The following is a 17,712-nucleotide window of genomic DNA, read 5'->3' as shown; positions in this document are numbered from 1 at the left end:
TCGTTTTCCCCAGTTATGGAGCCTCTCTGCAGATAAACTCTGAGGACCTCACTTTATGAATCAGCCTGGAACAGATGCTGCATTTGCATTCACATCAGTGGTGATCAGACAGCTTGTAGTAGGCAGACTCGCACTACTCTGTGACTCATTCCTGCCATCATTTGCTGCAAATAGCAGGAATCCAGGACTTCCGCTGACTTCCATATCAGGAGCTGCTCACAGCTGATGTCCCCGTGTTTCTCACATGGAGAGAGAGGAGAGGCAGCGGAGGCAAAGCCCAGACGTCATGTGCGGATGCCGGGAGCTAAACCACCCAGAGACAACTGAATACAGAGGACTTAAAGGGCGACCCTATACATCACCTAAGAGTCTAGTTTTATTTATAATATGCCAATAAATTGGATGGTGCTGTACAACATGTGCCCTGCACAAACTGTGAGATGGAAAGAAGACCCTGGACGTAGCATACATTATGTAGGGGGCACGGATCTGCAGATAATTAGTGATGTAAGCAGTGGCGCCTCCAGCTTCACATTTTTGGGGAGGGCACAAAGTGGGCACTATTTTAAGTGGTCAAAACCAATGTTTGTGTGGCGAGCTTCAGCTATATTTTGCCTGTTCAGCAATGATAGGAACCAAATGAAAATATCACAAAAGAACTCAGAAGCCGATGAAAAGAGCAAATTGTCCAAATGATGGTGCTATTATGGAAGAAAAGTTACCTACAGATGTACTTGGCTGGATGGCTGGCATAATTTAATCCTTACTTGTTAGCAAGCTGCTCCTGTGTGGACAGATCACAGACAAATCATTCCAGCCCTCAGCCCATGGCTGACAACTTTACAAGCAAAGGGAGGGGGAAGGGGCAGGAGAGAGAGTAACACTGTGTGTAAAACCAGTATGCTTTCAGCTAGTAAGCCTTCTTCAGTCTCTATTCCTTTTGACTGACAATAATAGAACATACAGTCAGGAGGTAGATATTGTTTTTTTTTTTAATTGCAAATATAAATGTCATCCAGATCCATAAATTACAAGGGATCTTGCAAGGATTGTGAGGTATTTATGGCAAATGGATAAGACCCTTGGTTTACTTAACACTTACATAGACTCAGGCTGACATGGAAAGTTTATTTACAGACTCAATCCTGTTCACATGTATACTACTGGAGCCTGGAAACAGTTAACTGTATTTTACTGAGCAAGGGGGCACTCGGAGGGGCACAGTGATCCTGGGGGGGGGGGGGCAGTGCCCCAGTGTAGTGCCCCAGTGTAGTGCCCCAGTGTAGTGCCCTAGTGTAGTGCGCCACTGGATGTAAGTAAGAGGGAGATGTGTAGGCGAGTTTGGTGAGGTGGGTTTGAAGGTGTGTTTAAAGAGTAACTGTCAGGCTGCAGAAGCTAATTTAAACCTCTATTCTCCTGTGTTAAACAGTTTAGAAGGAAGCCAAAAAGCCATTAGTGAAGATAAAAATCTCAGTTACCTTTGATGTGTGCTTATCAGCAAAATCTGTTAGACCCAAGAGGACGCAAGCCGCATACTATACTGCAAAGCATTCTGGGGCCCTCCCCTCGGCTGCTAATGAGACGTTACAGCAGCTTGTAATCAGTCCAGCGCGTAGCACTGATAAATCTCCCGGCAGAGTACACTGCAGGAGTCAGCTATTGTTCCTAGCCACATGGCTCATTAATATTCACTGCACACTGTGTTATTCAGTAGGAGCTTTTCTGTGATCAGGAAGCAGGCAGGATATGACGACACATTTGGCAGAAAAACATGGAGCCTGCCATGAGCTGTCAGGAGCATCTATCTCTGCATATACTATATACAAATTCTGTGAAATCCAAACGTGGACAGTGAAATGCATATGTAATGTAAGTACAGCCAATCTTTAGCTACTGATATATGTGTTTATTTTCTCTGAGACCTTATACCTAACAGCTCCTCTTTAAAGGTAGGAGCAAACCTAGTTGGAAGGTAGAGGGAAATCCAGAGAGAAGGCAACCCTAGAGAAGTCTTGGAACTGCTAGTGGGAGTATCTTATGATGGTGGAGGTTATTAGTAGGACCTTGGAGGAACGAGAGGGCTATTAGGGGTGTAACGATTCAGAAAAGAGGCGGAGTGGGTGAGGGGTGGGAGGAGCCAGTGTAGAGAGGAGCATTGGGAGGAGCCAGTGTAGAGATTTGCAGAGGGGCAGCAGGTGGGGTGAGAGGAGCCAGTATAGAGATTTGCAGAGAAGAACAGCAGGTGTGGTGGGAGGGAGCCCTAGGCACACTTGTCTGTCAGCTCAGAACGACCGGATTGGCTGAGTGTAGGTGGCTCAAGTTCAGTGTTCCGCCTTTCTTTCTAGTGCATTTCTCTGACCCGATTTATTCTAAAGGAGTAAAGACAGCAACTGGAAGAGAAAGGACTTAAAACAAGGCACTAATATTAGGCTATTCTTTCAGCCTGAGAGCATGAGAAGCTACACTCCTGTTTCTGTGAGCGGGGATCCGCTTTATGTTGCTGTGATCTTGTATTGGTTTTTGCCCGTCTCTGAGAAGTGCAGGTATCTGGAGGAGGGCTCTTTGTGTTCGGCGGCTGTGGAGAAGTCACGTTCACAGCTGCGTTCCTGGAAAGGAGAGAACTGGCTGGATATGACACGAGTACATCACGCCGCGAGCTCGGGAGGCGGTGCGCGCGCCTCTTCTGATGATTCCCATCCGCAGTGCTTTTCCTTTCCCCGGAATGTTATTAATAGCTGCCTAACGAGAGCGTTCTGTACTGTAAAGCGGCGGCAGGCTGACACATGGGGGAAGGATTCCTGGAATTGCCCACGTCTCGCGCTGCCTTTGTCAGCTGTCACCAGGAGGAGGGTCAAAGTACCTCTCTCTCTCCGAATCCCAGCTTTTCTTACCAAATATGACTGCAGAGCGCGGTGAGTGCGCCCCTAATTGTCTTCCTCCTCCGGCAGCGGCACAGGTCTGCCGAACAAGAGGGGCCAGAATAGAACCGCCGTCCAATTAACTAAGCCAGGGATTTCTGCAGCGCTTATCATCCAGCCCATGCTACCTAAAGAGGGAATCCGCTGTGGCCAAGACTAGGCAGTCCCTTCATTTCAGCGCTGTATATTGCTGGGATTAAATGGAACCTGACTTGAGAGGGATATGGAGGCTGCCATATTTATTTCCTGTAAACAATACCAGTTGCCTTTTTGTACACAACAAAGAAAGGCAGCGCTTCTTAGGACAAACTGCATCCAGATGACTAGCTGCATAAGTGTGTGTAGGTCCTACTAATAGACAACACGCACACCTTGCATTCAGGGTGTAACAAATTATCATTATCGGAAGACGTCAGTTTCCATAATAGTTTGCATGCAAATTACCAAGTACATGACCCTCTCACCACGATGAGGTCATCCTCTGCGGGAGGGGCCCTAGCCTCTGATTAAATTAAAACGGTTTAAACAGAGAAAGGGAAAATACAGCACAACAGACTGCTTCTGAATAGGTACCTACAATGATGTGCTGAGCAGAATACCAGTTGCTTGGCAGTCCTGCTGATACCTGAATGGGTACCTACAGAGATGTACTGAGCCCCCCCCCCCATTCTGGAATCTCGGTCACAAGTGCTCGATTGTGTGTGTGGGCAACAGTAGCACAATGATTGGCGGACCATGAGCCGGTGCTTCCCCAAGTGTAAAAGTGAACTCGGATTTGCAAAAAAAAAAAAAAATTTAGATAGATTTGCTGGATCATTAGCGGTATCCAAAGCCAGAAAGTGCGCCGCTCTCCCACTCGCTGCGGACTGCACCGTAGTGGGCCCCAGCCAGTAAACTGAAACTTCACACTTGCAGAAGTTGGCTGCAAACATGTATAGGTGCTGTAGAGATGACCTATCAGTTTCAGTTGGCTGTCAGTTGTGTAAATCAACTAAAATCAGAAGCTGCACTTGGTTTCTGGCCTGGGATGTGCACTCTTGTGTTTCGGTACAGGTTGCCCAGGTATCTCCTGCATGCATGCTCAGCTACACAGGTAGGAGGTCATTTTATCGCTAGTCTTAGGCCTCATTCACACTATGCGCTTGATTCACTAAACCGTGATAACTCAAATATCACACCTTATCAAAGATTTCAGACCTTATCAGTTAACACGCCTTATCAGAGTAGCATAGTGAGCGCTACGAACTTATGCCTGCTAATTGGCAATGGCACTCATCCTGCCCTGAGCCCCTGCGGGTTCGTAGCGCTCGCTATGCTACTCTGATAAGGCAAAGTGAGCACTGTATCTGAAAGCCACATGTCCTGGAGTGCAATTTTAAAGTTACTATTTCTGCCTTGGTCTCCTATTTCTTACAAATTAGTGGATGTAACCATATTGCCGTGAGCAGGCAAGGGTCGTTGGTCTGTGAGGTTTCCCCACTGGGTCCCCTCAAGTAGACTAGCACCGGTTTTGTGATCGTACAGAGCTCCTGCAGACGCATAGGGAAAAAGCGAGAAGCTGCTTTTGGATGCACAATATGTGTGATGACCGAGGACGTGCCTCCTAGTCTGCAGGGCAAGCCTATTGGATCACCTCATACACATTAGCTGTGGGGGTAAGGGTTGGGTTTTGTTTTCCACACCTGCTCTGATTGAGTGACTAGTAACAGTAGGGGCACTTCCAAGGTGGGTGGAGGAGGGGCTGGATAGTCGTTCTCTCCGAATTAAGCTATGTAGTCTGAAACAGATGGTTTGCGAGTTTCTAATCTAGCTTGCTGCAAATTGTATGTGGTTTGGAATTGGACCAATCCCTGCACATTATTTTACACTGGCCCAATTGCAATCTGCATACAGTTTGCATGTGAGCTTGAACTCTTTGCGCCTCGTCAACAGTCTCTAGTCTGAAATGACCTGCGGCGCTTTTACCTTGGAAATTCCTGGAGCTGAGTGGAAGGGATTGCCTCTTTCTGCTCCCAGCTGTTGTACAGCTCAATCCCCTCCTATTCCAGGCTTTTCAAAGTATCTGCAGGACTGTGAGTTCACTGCTTCCATTCGATGGACCATTGCTAGCGCTTGGCACAAGTACTTAGCAAGGTGGTTGCTCCCCTCAGACACGACCTTGGATATTTTTTGGCCGCCTGGTAACACCTCCTTGTGTCAAACGTGAGGCGCGGTGTTACTGAACTCTGCCATGCGGCTACATGTAATGGCATCCCAATGGTGCTTGTGGCCGGGAGGCTGAATTGCCCGATAAACGAGCAGTTCAGCCGCCCCTGGGAAAGAGGCCTGAGTAGTGAGCGAACGAACGAGCCTTTGTATATTTCAAAGAGAAAGAGAAAATCCTCCCCCGTCATTGAGGTTTGTGTATAAAGGATTCTTGCTATGAATGTGGAGAGAGCAGGGGGGCAATTAGGTGTTACACAAAACAATCAGCATGATAGCGGGCTTAGAAGAACGTTCCGTTCAGCGCCTGCTCTGACACAATGGAGTTCCGCCACCCACTCGCCTGTGTCAGTACACAGTGTCTCCAGCACACAGACAGGAGGTGCAGCGGGGCATTAACCCTTCCTTGGGGTAGAGATGCTCTGTCATTGCACGGTGTCTCTAGCGTGCAGCGGGGCATTAACCCTTCCTCGGAGGTAGAGATGCTCTGTCATTGCACGGTGTCTCCAGCGTGCAGCGGGACATTAACCCTTCCTCGAGGGTAGAGTGTCAGTGCACGGTGTCTCCAGCACACAGACAGGAGGTGCAGCGGGACATTACCCCTTCTTCGGAGGTAGAGATGCTCTGTCGGTACACAGTGTCTCCAGTGCACAGAGAGGAGGTGCGGCAGGACATAACCCCTTCCTCGGAGGTAGAGATGCTGTGTTGGTACACAGTGTCTCCAGTGCACAGAGAGGAGGTGCGGCAGGACATAACCCCTTCCTCGGAGGTAGAGATGCTGTGTTGGTACACAGTGTCTCCAGCGCACAGAGAGGAGGTGCGGCAGGACATAACCCCTTCCTCGGAGGTAGAGATGCTGTGTTGGTACACAGTGTCTCCAGTGCACAGAGAGGAGGTGTGGCAGGACATTAACCCCTTCCTCGGAGGTAGAGATGCTGTGTTGGTACACAGTGTCTCCAGTGCACAGAGAGGAGATGTGGCAGGACATTAACCCTTCCTCGGAGGTGGAGATGCTCTTTGCGCCGTTTTTCGCTGTTGTACAGCCTGGTGTTCTCGTCTGCCTCCTGATTCTAGGAGTCGTAAACTCGCATATCAGGATAAACCAAGGCTGTGGAGTCAGTTGAGGAGTTGGAGTCGGAGCAATTTTGGGTACCTGGAGTCGTCAGATGATTTTTGTACCGACTTTACAGCCCTGGAAAAAACTCCATAGACAAAAAAGTGAATTGCATAAGCAGGGCTGTGGAGTTGGTACAAAAATCACTCCTCATTTTCTGAAACCAGTGACTTTGATTTCAGGTACCCAAAAATTATTCCAACTCCACAGCCCTGTGCATATGGGCCCAGGTTTCCCTTTGCAGAGGAACACCCCCCCCCCCCCCCCCCAGCTGTCTGCCCACTAGAGAACCCCAAGACCCAGACACTGCCCTTGGGTGGGACCTGTGTCATCTGGTGGCACGAAGGTTCCACATTTGATGACCGCCATCATGTGCTCCAGGGCAGGGTTTGGCAATGTGGACCTATAAACAGATTTTTGTTTAGCCTCCTATCGGCCTCAGTAGATGTCACTAGTGTGACTGGTGGAAAGTATGCGGCCTTTGCCACCCTGCCCACTTGACATCTAAAGGAACTATTCCTCCCATTAGCTTTCAGCACTGGCAGAACTAATTAACAAGTTAGGAGACATAATTAGATCCTCTGAGCAGATGTAGCCGCTTAAAAACTCCACATTATGACTGGATGATTAAAGCTAACTGAGCGCGGACGGCCATTAAACGCTCCAGCCGCCGCTAATTACTTTATGGATCATGCGGAAATTTCTGCTGGCAGTTAGCGCTCTGACAGATCGGCATCCGGATCTCGAGGAAAAGCTGCTTCCCTCTCCAGTCCAGGTTTCATGGAGACTTCATTTACTCCAATAAAATGCAAAAAATAACACCTGTCTCCACTCATAAATCGAAATACACAATTCAGTAGCTCCGTCAGTAAGAGGCCTGCTAAAATCATCGAATTTTGTGATAATCGAGGCTTCTGCATCTCAAAACTTCTATCTAAAAAATGTGGTCAGGTGACCTGAAGGGGAGTGGCTTGAAGTAGTTGATGGGCAGCACAGTGGCGCAGTGGTTAGCGCTTTCGCTTTGTTAGCGTTTGGTCCGCGGTTCAAATCCCAGCCAGGGCACTATCTGCATGGAGTTTGTATGTTCTCCCTGTGTCTGCGTGGGTTTCCTGCAGGTACTCCAGTTTCCTCCCACGTCTCCAAAAAAAGACAAATAAGTTAATTGGCTTCCACCTAAATTGGCCCTAGATTGCAATACATACATAGACATAAGACTGTGGTAGGGATTAGATTGTGAGCCTCTCTGAGGGACAGTTAAAGGATACCCGAAGTGACATGTGACATGATGAGATAGACATGGGTATGTACAGCGCCTAGCACACAAATAACTATGCTGCGTTCCTTTTTTTTCTTTCTCTGCCTGAAAGGGTTAAATATCAGGTATGTAAGTAGCTGACTCAGTCCTGACTCAGACAGGAAGTGACTACAGTGTGACCCTCACTGATAAGAAATTCCAACTATAAGACACTTTCCTAGCAGAAAATGGCTTCTGACAGCAGGGAAGAGATAAAAAGGGTCAATAGTTAATAGATTTTAGCTCTGGCATACTTAAATGAATGTGTCATTGAGCAAAAACAATAAAACAGACCAGTTATAACTTAAAAAAAATAGATTTAAACATAAAATAAAACTGTGGAATATCTTAAAGTCATTTTCGGAGAAGGAAGATAAATACAATTGTTTATTTAATTAGTTTATTTTCGCCTCGAGTGTCCTTTTAAGTCGGCGCTATATAAATACTAAATAATAACAAGCTCTGTGGGTGGAGCGGCTGTTATTGTTATTTGGCGAGGCATAACCCTGCTCGTAAACACACTACATAATCCTGGGCTGAGATGCAGGGCCGTGGCGTCGGAGTCGGAGCAATTTTGGGTGTCTGGAGTCGGTGATTTCATAAACTGAGAAGTCAGATGTTTTTTGTACAAAATCCACACTAGCCCTGGTAAGTTCTTTTGTCCTCCGCTGCGGGTCACCACTTGCTTGTTCGCTGCCTGTCATCCCTCCCCCCCCCCCCCCCCCCCCTTTATAGAACACTCGTTCCTGCAACTGTCGCCCTAAGCACTCATTACTTGATATTGCGACCTGATCGACCTTCTGCTTCAATAATGTCATCAAACTGGAAGAGAATCTGTGGCCACCTGTTAGATTTTTGATTTCCGGCTGATCTGAGTCAACTATATATAGCGATTGTTATTGGAAGAAAATCTTGGTCACAAGGGAGGGCTCGATCAGAAGTGCGACAACCGGCAGACCCCCTGTCCTGCATCAGGTTGTACCGCACTAGTGGTCCAGTCAGTTCTCGATCATATTTCCCCAGTTTATCTGAGAACTTTTTGATTGCATAGGGAACGATCACTTGCTGTATTTGGACGTTCTCAACCTGTCCATGACTAGCATTACAGATCCCATACTCTCTCCTCTCTCTCACCACCAGATAAAGTCATTTTAGCTTCACTCAACCAACAAAGTTCAGAGACCGCTGAGCTTGTTGTTTTCCTGATCCCCTGGTGGAGCGGGTGGGGGACGCTCTGCCCACCTCTTGTCCAGAACACTCTTGTAGCCTCTGTTCAGCAGTCAGCTCAGTGCGGACGACTCGCTACCTACCGATCATCTGCTCGTCTGCAGACCATCATCCCTCCAAAGAGAAACTGCGCTGTGTTTTTCTGTGAGTATTTATTATGTCAGGTTATTCTGATATACATCTAACATAGCCACTGTGTCTGAACTAGATGTGGTTCCCTGTAGTGCCTGTCTGTGTGCCAGAGAGAACAGTCACCACGCTGTTGGCATGGAAGCGGCAAGTTGCCTACACCAGCTTTGAGCAATTTAAAAACCTCTCTTGTCATGACCTTTGTCTGTCCGGTAAAACCTTGAATTTAAAAAGCCTTAAAGCCCCCCCATCCTCTATAAAAATGCCCGTGAATGTGAAAAATGTATGACCCTTACTTTAGTGTTCGCTGGGTCCAAGTCACCAACCAGCTACTCTGGATTAAACTAGAAACAATGGTGGAGCTTTTGTTGTTCTGAGAAGGTAAGAAGCCACACTTCTCATTTATATAACCTCTCACAGTAGTTTATCATCAAGGGCACCTCTGCCAAGTGTTTTTAGTATAGTCTATACCCCAAGGGGTTTCTAGTAAACTAGGACCTTGGCATCCTTAGAACTTACCCAGAAGAGCGACCGACCAGCATTTGCACCAACAGACCTGGGACACCGAGTGGGCCGGTTGTTTTCCTGCATGCTCAGACGGAGGATGGGGTTTTTGCAAACCCACCCTTGTGAGTATAATACTTATACAAGTATTATTGTGTATCTCTCCTTGTCCAACAATACTGCACCATTGGGCTCCTAGTCTCTCTCATTCAACAGATACTTGGAGGTAATGGGTAACCATCAAGGATCAAAACTGTTTCCACTGTCTATGCTGGTTAAGCCAACAGCCCCATATATCACAGTTGTATAGTTATGTGAACAGTATGACTAGGCCCTAAATGACAGCAGCATGCGCTGTTTACATAAGTACAGCCTTACCACTTGTTGTTCTACTTCAGCCCACAACAGGCTCTCTTTAAGGGACAGTAGCGCAGAAGTGGTTGGTGTCCGGTTGATGGGTAACAGAAATGGATTAAGATGAAATGGGGTCCCTGGCAAGAGGGCAGTTTTTGCCCCCTGCTTATGGTCATCTGGTTTTTTTTTTTTTTTTTTTCTTAAGTAAGAATTGATGGGGGCTAGCATCCACCTGGGCCCCTAGACTCTCTCCAGGCCCTAGGCAAGTGCCTAGGTTTGTCTTGTGGAGGATCCAGCTCTGGTAGGCAGTGTGACCCGTATCCGTATGTCTGCTATTGATGAAAATTCATGTAAAAGGTCCTGTGCTTGAACTGATGTCTAGAGTTTGATTTTCGCAATATTCCCATTACAGAATTATTCTTGTCGACCTTCCTTCCGTCCCCTTCATTTTCATTCAGGGCCAGCGGTTGGTCCTGCTCTTGAGGTGTCTCGAGAGAATCCGTTCACCTTCAAAGCTATCATCAAATACTTTGCTCAGAAGGATATTCATAGCCGCAGGTGCTTATAAACTCCCCACGAACACCTCAACATGCAATCTTCCTGTTGGTCTCAAAGGAAAGTTGAGCCTGTAGCAACCAGAGGAAATTGAGTTTATGGTCTTGATAGCCTGAGAGGGAGAAATTCAGGTCAATTGTGTGTGTGTGTGTGTGTGTGTGTGTGTGTGTGTGTGTGCGTTAGTGTTGGCAAGATGTGTGTTACAACCCCCCCCCCCCCCCCCCCCCCTTAGTCCTCTAGGTCGATCATTTGCACTATTATAACTGTGATGGAGGCGATCTAAAGTCGATTGAAAGCTATATATGCTCTATATGACCCTATTAGGTAACAAGAGGCAATTTCTTACCTCTCTAGAGGATATGACACCATCATATTGGAAAATGATTTTTTTTTCAACACAAAGGTATGACATGCGTTTCACTGGCACTTGCCCGCGTCCTCAGGTCAATTCAAAGAGTTGTGCCTGTATCTATTAAAGTAGCGTGAGCTGCTCTATCTTTTTTAGGGCGCATTATACCCCTTCTAGAGATCTTCAACATTTGCACTATTACACTGTTTTTTGTCTTGTTTTTCCTACATTATTTATTCTATGAAATGACAAAAGCAGTTAGCAAAAAGTTGACCATACTGAAAAATTAAAATGGCAAACGTTGTGATTTCAGTCATTTTTATGGTTTCCATGATGTTTCTGTGAAATAAAGAAGTATTTTGACCTAATGACATCATTGTCATCAAAGTGTCTCATGGCCATCTCATTGCATTAAGTGTTTGCCACCACCCATGTCCAAGGCTCATCATCTCGGTGTCACCAGACTTTGTAGAACCTTCTTTCCCCTACAAACCTGTCTTTCCTTCTATTAGATGTCTGCCTAAACCCTGCAAGAAAGCTCATCACACTACCTCTACAGTGGGAAGATTCGGCCCACCACCAACCAAGCCGGTACCCCAACAAACCATGTTTAAGTGTGAACCTAGGCAAAAGCTCGGCAACGATTTTTTCATCAAGTCAATTGGGGACGGAGCTCAGGAGAAAAGAAAAACCACCTTTTTCAGAGTGGGGATTACCTTGGGAATTCTTTCAGCCCATTTTGGGGGTAGGTATATTCCCACCAGTCATAAGTGGTGCATGCAAACGTTTCTACAGGTCATCGACTGATCTAATTTGGGTTTTTCTTTTGCCTTATTGGTGGTTGGTGGTTCTAAGTCAGAGTCCTCGTTATAAATTATATGGAGCTTTGACAACATTCAAGCTAAATTGATTTCTGCTTGGATGTAGAACAGCTGGGATAAAACTTGAGATTAACATGTCATTGAGAAATGATGTCCCTTGTGAACTCTTTAACCACTTCGCATCCAGACCTTGTTTCCCACTTATTGACCACAGCAGTTTTGACAGTTTAGCTATGTCCTTATTTAATTAGAAATAACTTTATCCCTACTTATGACACAGAAATGAAATATATTGTTTTTTTTTAAGACAAACTAGGCTTTCATTGTATGCCATGTTTTCCCTCAAACAATTTTTTTCTTTGAATTTTAATGGGAAAACAAAGAAAAAAATAGAAAAAAAAACATTTCTCAGTTTTACCAATTCCAGTTTAAAAAAAAAAAAGTGCTACTGTAGATAAAAAAACACATTTTGTTTGGCTATTCTTACTGCTTATCACAAAACTTACATTATGTTCCGGTCACAATTTATGGTGAAGATATTTGATTCTGAAATAATGCTACAGTGTATTTTTCACTATAAAATGAGGAATCAATCTCATTAGCTCAGGAAACCTATATATTCCAATTAGTGCTGCATCAGATAGTGGCAGAAATGTGCACAGGAGCAAGCCCAATCCTGCACAGCACTGCTTCTGCTACTAGACGTACATCTACTGACCTGTGGCTTAGATTAAGTCACAGAGGACATATATCTACTGACCTGTGGATGAAGTGGTTAAAGATCTCACCTGTGCCAAATAGTAGAGTGCTAGGCCTGTTGCACATTGGAACAAAGGTGTGCACAAATTCTGGCACTGCTGGAAATTTTAAGCCTACTACACACATCCAATTTTGATTGGCCATTCGCTGTCCAATTTTACCACTTCCGCATAGCATGACAGCCGTCAGATTTTGAATACTATGAACAGGTTGTGCAGGTAAGCTCTCATACTGGAAGTGGCAAAATGTATCCATCGTTGGCCAATCAAAACTGAACGTGGGTACCAGGCTTTAGGCTTTATTTTTGAAGGTGCACGTTTACATACCATCTGTGGCACCAACTGTGGGCAGCCAAACGGATAACAGCCTAATAGTGTTTTTTTTTTTATTTATTTTTTTCTTGGGGTTTTTTTTGTGCTACCGCACTTCAGGGTTCTCAGGTTTACATGTATTTTTCGCATCGCGGTGTAAATGAGCTGACTGGATCCTATGCAGAGCACTGCCCCTCATTCAGTGTCATACTTCCTGCTGGGCAGGAAGTACATCACTGGGATTTCCATCAGTACACGTATGCGCGACGCACAGTGCTCTGTTTTTGACGTGTGTTACCCATAGACTTAAATTAACCCCAAGCACTGTGTGTTAAGAGCAGTGCTTGCAGTACCGTGCTGTTGCCGTTGTTGGCTTTGATACGTCCGGCACATCACAAGGGGCCACAATAAGTGTGAAAATCTTCGTAGACTTTCATTGCTTTTTGATAGGTAAAGGTACGGGTCTCCATTAAAGCAAGTCTGAAGTCTTAAAGGGAACCAGAGGCCCCAGGAAAAAGATTCTATACATACCTGGGGCTTCCTCCAGCCCCATACGCACGGATCGCTCCCACGCCGCCGTCCTTTGCTGCCTGGATCGGCGGTACCGGGTCCCGTCACTTCCGGCGGACGCGGCCAATTGTCCGCATCACACGGGGCTCCCTCCATATACGTACGCATGAGGCTGCTTACTGCACAGCCGCATGCGTACGGGTATGGCGGGAGCCCCTGTGATGCGGACAATTGGCCGCGTCCGCCGGAAGTGACGGGACCCGGTACCGCCGATCCAGGAAGCGGAGGATGGCGTTGTGGGAGCAAACCAGGCTTATGGGGCTGGAAGAAGCCCCAGGTATGTATAAAAGCTTTTTTTTTTTTTTTTTTTTTATGTTCCTCTCTGGTTCCCTTTAAAATAAAAACCAGATACTCCCCTAAGGAGAGGGAAGGCTCTGGATCCTATAGAGCTTTCTCATTCTCCTCCCGGTGTCCCGGTTCCCCGCAGGAGACTTCGGCAATCTTTGGAAGCACTCGGGCTCCCGAAGACCGGCGGCTCTGTTCTGCACTCGAGAGGGCGCTCGCGTGTGCGCAGTACAGAGCAGCCAGTCTTCGGAAGCCCGAGTGCTTCCAAAGACTGCCGAAGCCTACACAACACGAAAACAAGCAGTCCACACCGGATGGAGCTGGCGCTGGAATGCGGGGACTGGGAGGAGAACGGGAAGATTCTATAGGATCCAGAGCCTTCTCTCTTCTTAGGTGAGTATGTCTTTTTTCACTTTGAAAATCACTTCAGACTCCCTTTTGAATCCACAATTCACACCTATCCTTCCGGGAGACTTGTGTGAAACCTCATCCTATCCCGTAGTATCATCGTAAGTGTTATATAAAGCTGTCAGCATCATTGAGGTGGGAGAGCCCCGAAACCATTGTTGACTTAATACTCTCCAAATATAAAAGAACTTTTGCGTCATGGAAACTCCCAGACATTAGTAAGCGTATGAGACGCCTAAACTGCCTTTGTGTTATTGGCGTTCTCTCGTGTGAGGGATGTCTCATCCCACTTATGTCGCCTCTCTTCTGGATAAACTCTGTCGTCATCCTCTGCATCCTGTAAACTATGAACCGAAGGGCCTGGTTCTACCACAGGGTGACGTTTTATGTGTGAAAATTCTCATGCCAATTTTGAAAGCCCGCTGATCTATTATGCTGCAGTAGTGTCTGAATAACACCAGGAACAAGCAAGCGGCTAATCTTGTCAAATCTGACCATAATGTCAGAAACACCTGATCTGCTGCATGCTTGTTCAGGGTCTTTAGCTAAAAGTAGAGGCAGAGGGACAGCCTGGCAACTGGTATTGCTTAAAAGGAAATAAATAAAAACTGCAGCCTCCATATCCCGCTCATTACAGGTGTTCTTTAAAGAGAGCCCGAGGTGGTGGGCTAAAAAAAAAAACAGTTGGCTACCTGATCCTGTGGGCCGCACTGGTCCACATTCACTTACATGACCTCTGGGTCGCAGCGCTGCACGGAGACACTGTGTGTGTGTCTCATAGCGTGCAGGGAGGCGAGGGAGTGGCAGGAGGTGTGGCCAGGGAGAGAGCTGCCCAATGGCAGCTCAGGAAACCCTGTAGGGATGACCCTGGTGGGCATTTTAAACAGGGAATTCCTCTACCCTGTGCTTACCTCTGAGTTGGCAACAAATCTTGTCGCTAATCTTGTGGGGGCTATAGCGCGTGGGGGGGGCTATAGCACGGTGGTGGGGGGGCAGAGAGCGGTGGTTGGGGAACACAGAGGCATCTCATTAGGCAGAGAACATACTTCTGTGTCCCATCTGTCCCTGAAGATCCACCTCGGGTTCTCTTTAAGCGAACAGGGCCGCCAGCAACAGACGCATACAGTTTTTGTTGCCTCATCGTCAGCCTCCTGCTCCCACTTCGCTGTCCTAGAAATAAACACTAAGGGCCCATTCTCACTGGGGAGATTAGTGGGCAATTACGTCTCATTTTTAAAGCACTAGCGCAATACTAACAATATGGCAGTGATCGCACTGCCGAGATTGCTGCCGAATGCCGTGGATTATCGGCAATCGCAAAACGCGCTACATGCAGCGATTCTAGAGTGATCGTGATTAGAATGATATAAGTACTCATCGCAATCGCTCAGAAATGTGTGTGTACATTGATTTTACCGTGTGAATCGCAGTAAAATTGCCAGCACAAAACGGTAGCACTGATCTCTAGCTTTTTGCGATTACAAATGAGTTTGGGCCCTTATGCTTAGAAGAACCAAGCTACATGTTTGTATCTCTTTGACTTTGCTTAGCCCACTTGGCGTCAGTACTTAGCCCTGCCATTCCTTCCTCCTACCACATTGCTAGAAAGCGGAGCCTGTCTGAGCTTCTGTGTAGGATGCATCTGCAGAAATGGCATTGTGTATTGCATTCCTTCTCCTTGCTCCTTAGCTTGAGCACTGTCAACAATGCCAGTTGTTGTGATGGGAATGACTGGAATTCAATATACAAAAGGGTTACGAACAGTTGTGCATGGCAGAGGTTAAAGGGTCAGTCCACCCTGAAGTTATTTTAGCTGGTTGCCTGCTAGCTCCCTCAGTTTTCTGGAGACTCCCATGGTGAGCTCTCCTTGTTGTAGTTCCTGGACCTCTTCCCACTTTTATTTTTGAAGGTTTTATCTCTTTGAGTAGTTGCTGTGCCTCCTGCAATCTTTGTAATGGAAACATGGAGTGGGTAGGGCAGAGCCTGCTTATGTTGGCCATGGGAGGTCCACAGATTCAGGAACTTCCACACAAATGCTCTCCTTATAGTTCCTGGACCTCTTTCCAACCAATTGAGGGCTTTGGCTATTCCTACTCATTTTGAGTGGTACCTGATGTTCTTCACACATAATTGGCTTACTCTGTTCAGCCTCCCGGTATGACTAGTGGCTGGATAGTGTACTAGTTAAGGGCTCTGCCTCTGATATGGGAGTTCAGGGTTCCTACAGTCTCTGCTGTTTCTGTTCAGTAAGCCAGCACCTATTCGGTGAGGAGACCCTTGGGCAAGCCTCCCTAACACTGCTACTGCCTACTGAGCGCACCCTAGTGGCTGTAGCTCTGTCGCTTTGAGTCCACCAGGAAAAAAAAGTGCAATATAAATTTTCTGTGTCTTGACTTGTTATTGACCTGAAAAAGTAAGGTCAACCTGCGAAACGCATAGCTTTCCTTTTTGTGCAATTAAAAATCGTTTCCATTAGTCAGTCTTTGACTGGATTGTTAACCTAGAGCTGTGCTGAGCAAACTATGGCCCCCAAGCCGGATTAGGCCCGCTCTCGCTGTTACTCATCTCCTCCTCATCTCCTCCTCAATTCCTCCCCTGCAGAGTTACAAACGGGCGGTAACTGGGGAGACTGAAAACTCACCTGATCGGTGTCCAGCATCACGTCTCCATGGCAATAGGGTATCACATGACATCGTCCACGATAGCATGAAATATGCTGGCACGCCCGAGGTCATGTGAACGCTGGACAGTGATCAGGTGAGTTTTCAGTCGTTGCCCACCCCCCTACACCCCACCCCCCCCCCCCACCCCCGCCTGAAAGAGTTAAACATTAGGTATGCAAGTGACAGTTTCTATCTGGGTCGGGACAGGGTCGGACCGGGTCAGACTATAGCATAACCCTCACTGATCAGTAATTACAGCCCTAAAATACTTTCCTGTAAATAAATGGCTTCCTGTAGCAGGAAAGAGATAAAAAGGGTCAATAGTTCATAGATTTGAGTGCTAGCACACCTTAATGAAGGTGTCATTGAGCAGAGACAATGAAGCAGGAAAAACTTAAAAACTAGATTTAAATATGAAATAAAACTGTGGGGTATGTAAAATTGCTGTTTTTAGGAGAAGGGGGATGGATACAATTGTTTTTCTCCTCAGTTTATTTTCACCTCGGATGTCCTTTAAGATCACATGTTGCGCCCCCTAATATCCCAGCTTTCTCTTCCCAGGGGCCAGGGTCCTAGATCAGAAGCCTCAGACAGTGGACATGGGGAAGGATTACTACAAGATCCTGGGTATCCCTAACGGGGCCAATGAAGATGAGATCAAGAAGGCCTACAGGAAGATGGCTCTGAAGTACCACCCTGACAAGAACAAGGACGCCAATGCCGAGGACAAGTTCAAGGAGATTGCCGAAGCCTATGATGTTCTCAGCGACCCCAAGAAGAGGGCTGTGTACGACCAGTATGGGGAGGAAGGTGAGCAGCACTCCTCATGCACGTTTCACCACGGTCTGACTCTACAAAAAAAGTTCTGTTTAGAGCAGGGTCATGGTGAACTTCTGTAACTTTGCTGATGCCAGTTGTGTTGCAAACTGCTTGTATTTTGGAATTTGGTCCATCGTGGTACAAGTGCTGCTGATGTGGACTGGCTCAAATCCAAACTGCCAAAAAAAAAATGGATCAACACAAAAAAGCCTCTCATTAAAGTGTACCTAAATTATAAACGACAGTTTATTTTAAACCTAATAAGTTGCCAAGATGTATTAAAACACACATAAGTGTTTTTCTCACACTCTGTATTTCTGAATTCATGCAGAATTGGATACATTTTTATGCAAATATATACAGATTGAAAACAGACCAATCAATTTAAACCTGGGTGGGACTTGATTGGTCCATTTTTCAAGCTGCATAT

At 46.5% G+C, this 17,712-nt stretch overlaps 1 protein-coding gene across 5 annotated transcripts in view; it reads left to right on the top strand.

The window, feature by feature from the left end:
• The window catches only part of DNAJB5 (DnaJ heat shock protein family (Hsp40) member B5), a 34,875-nt gene that overhangs the window by 5,223 nt on the left and 11,940 nt on the right, over window positions 1-17,712 (top strand). The window contains exons 2-3 of one of the 5 annotated variants that reach the window (XM_068272061.1): window positions 11,159-11,391; window positions 17,025-17,273. In XM_068272061.1, the coding sequence (XP_068128162.1) occupies window positions 11,253-11,391; window positions 17,025-17,273 (388 nt within the window). In that variant the 5' untranslated portion in view covers window positions 11,159-11,252. Of the gene's footprint in view, window positions 1-2,892; window positions 2,913-3,990; window positions 4,012-8,826; window positions 8,900-11,158; window positions 11,392-17,024; window positions 17,274-17,712 lie in introns of those variants that run through there. The other 4 variants (XM_068272070.1, XM_068272077.1, XM_068272094.1 and 1 more) reach the window with 4 other exon arrangements.

Source organism: Hyperolius riggenbachi, chromosome 1 (assembly GCF_040937935.1).
Source record: "Hyperolius riggenbachi isolate aHypRig1 chromosome 1, aHypRig1.pri, whole genome shotgun sequence".
Lineage (NCBI taxonomy): Eukaryota > Metazoa > Chordata > Amphibia > Anura > Hyperoliidae > Hyperolius > Hyperolius riggenbachi.
The sequence above is the reverse complement of the archived record's forward strand: the minus strand, read 5'-3'. Positions and strand labels throughout refer to the sequence as shown.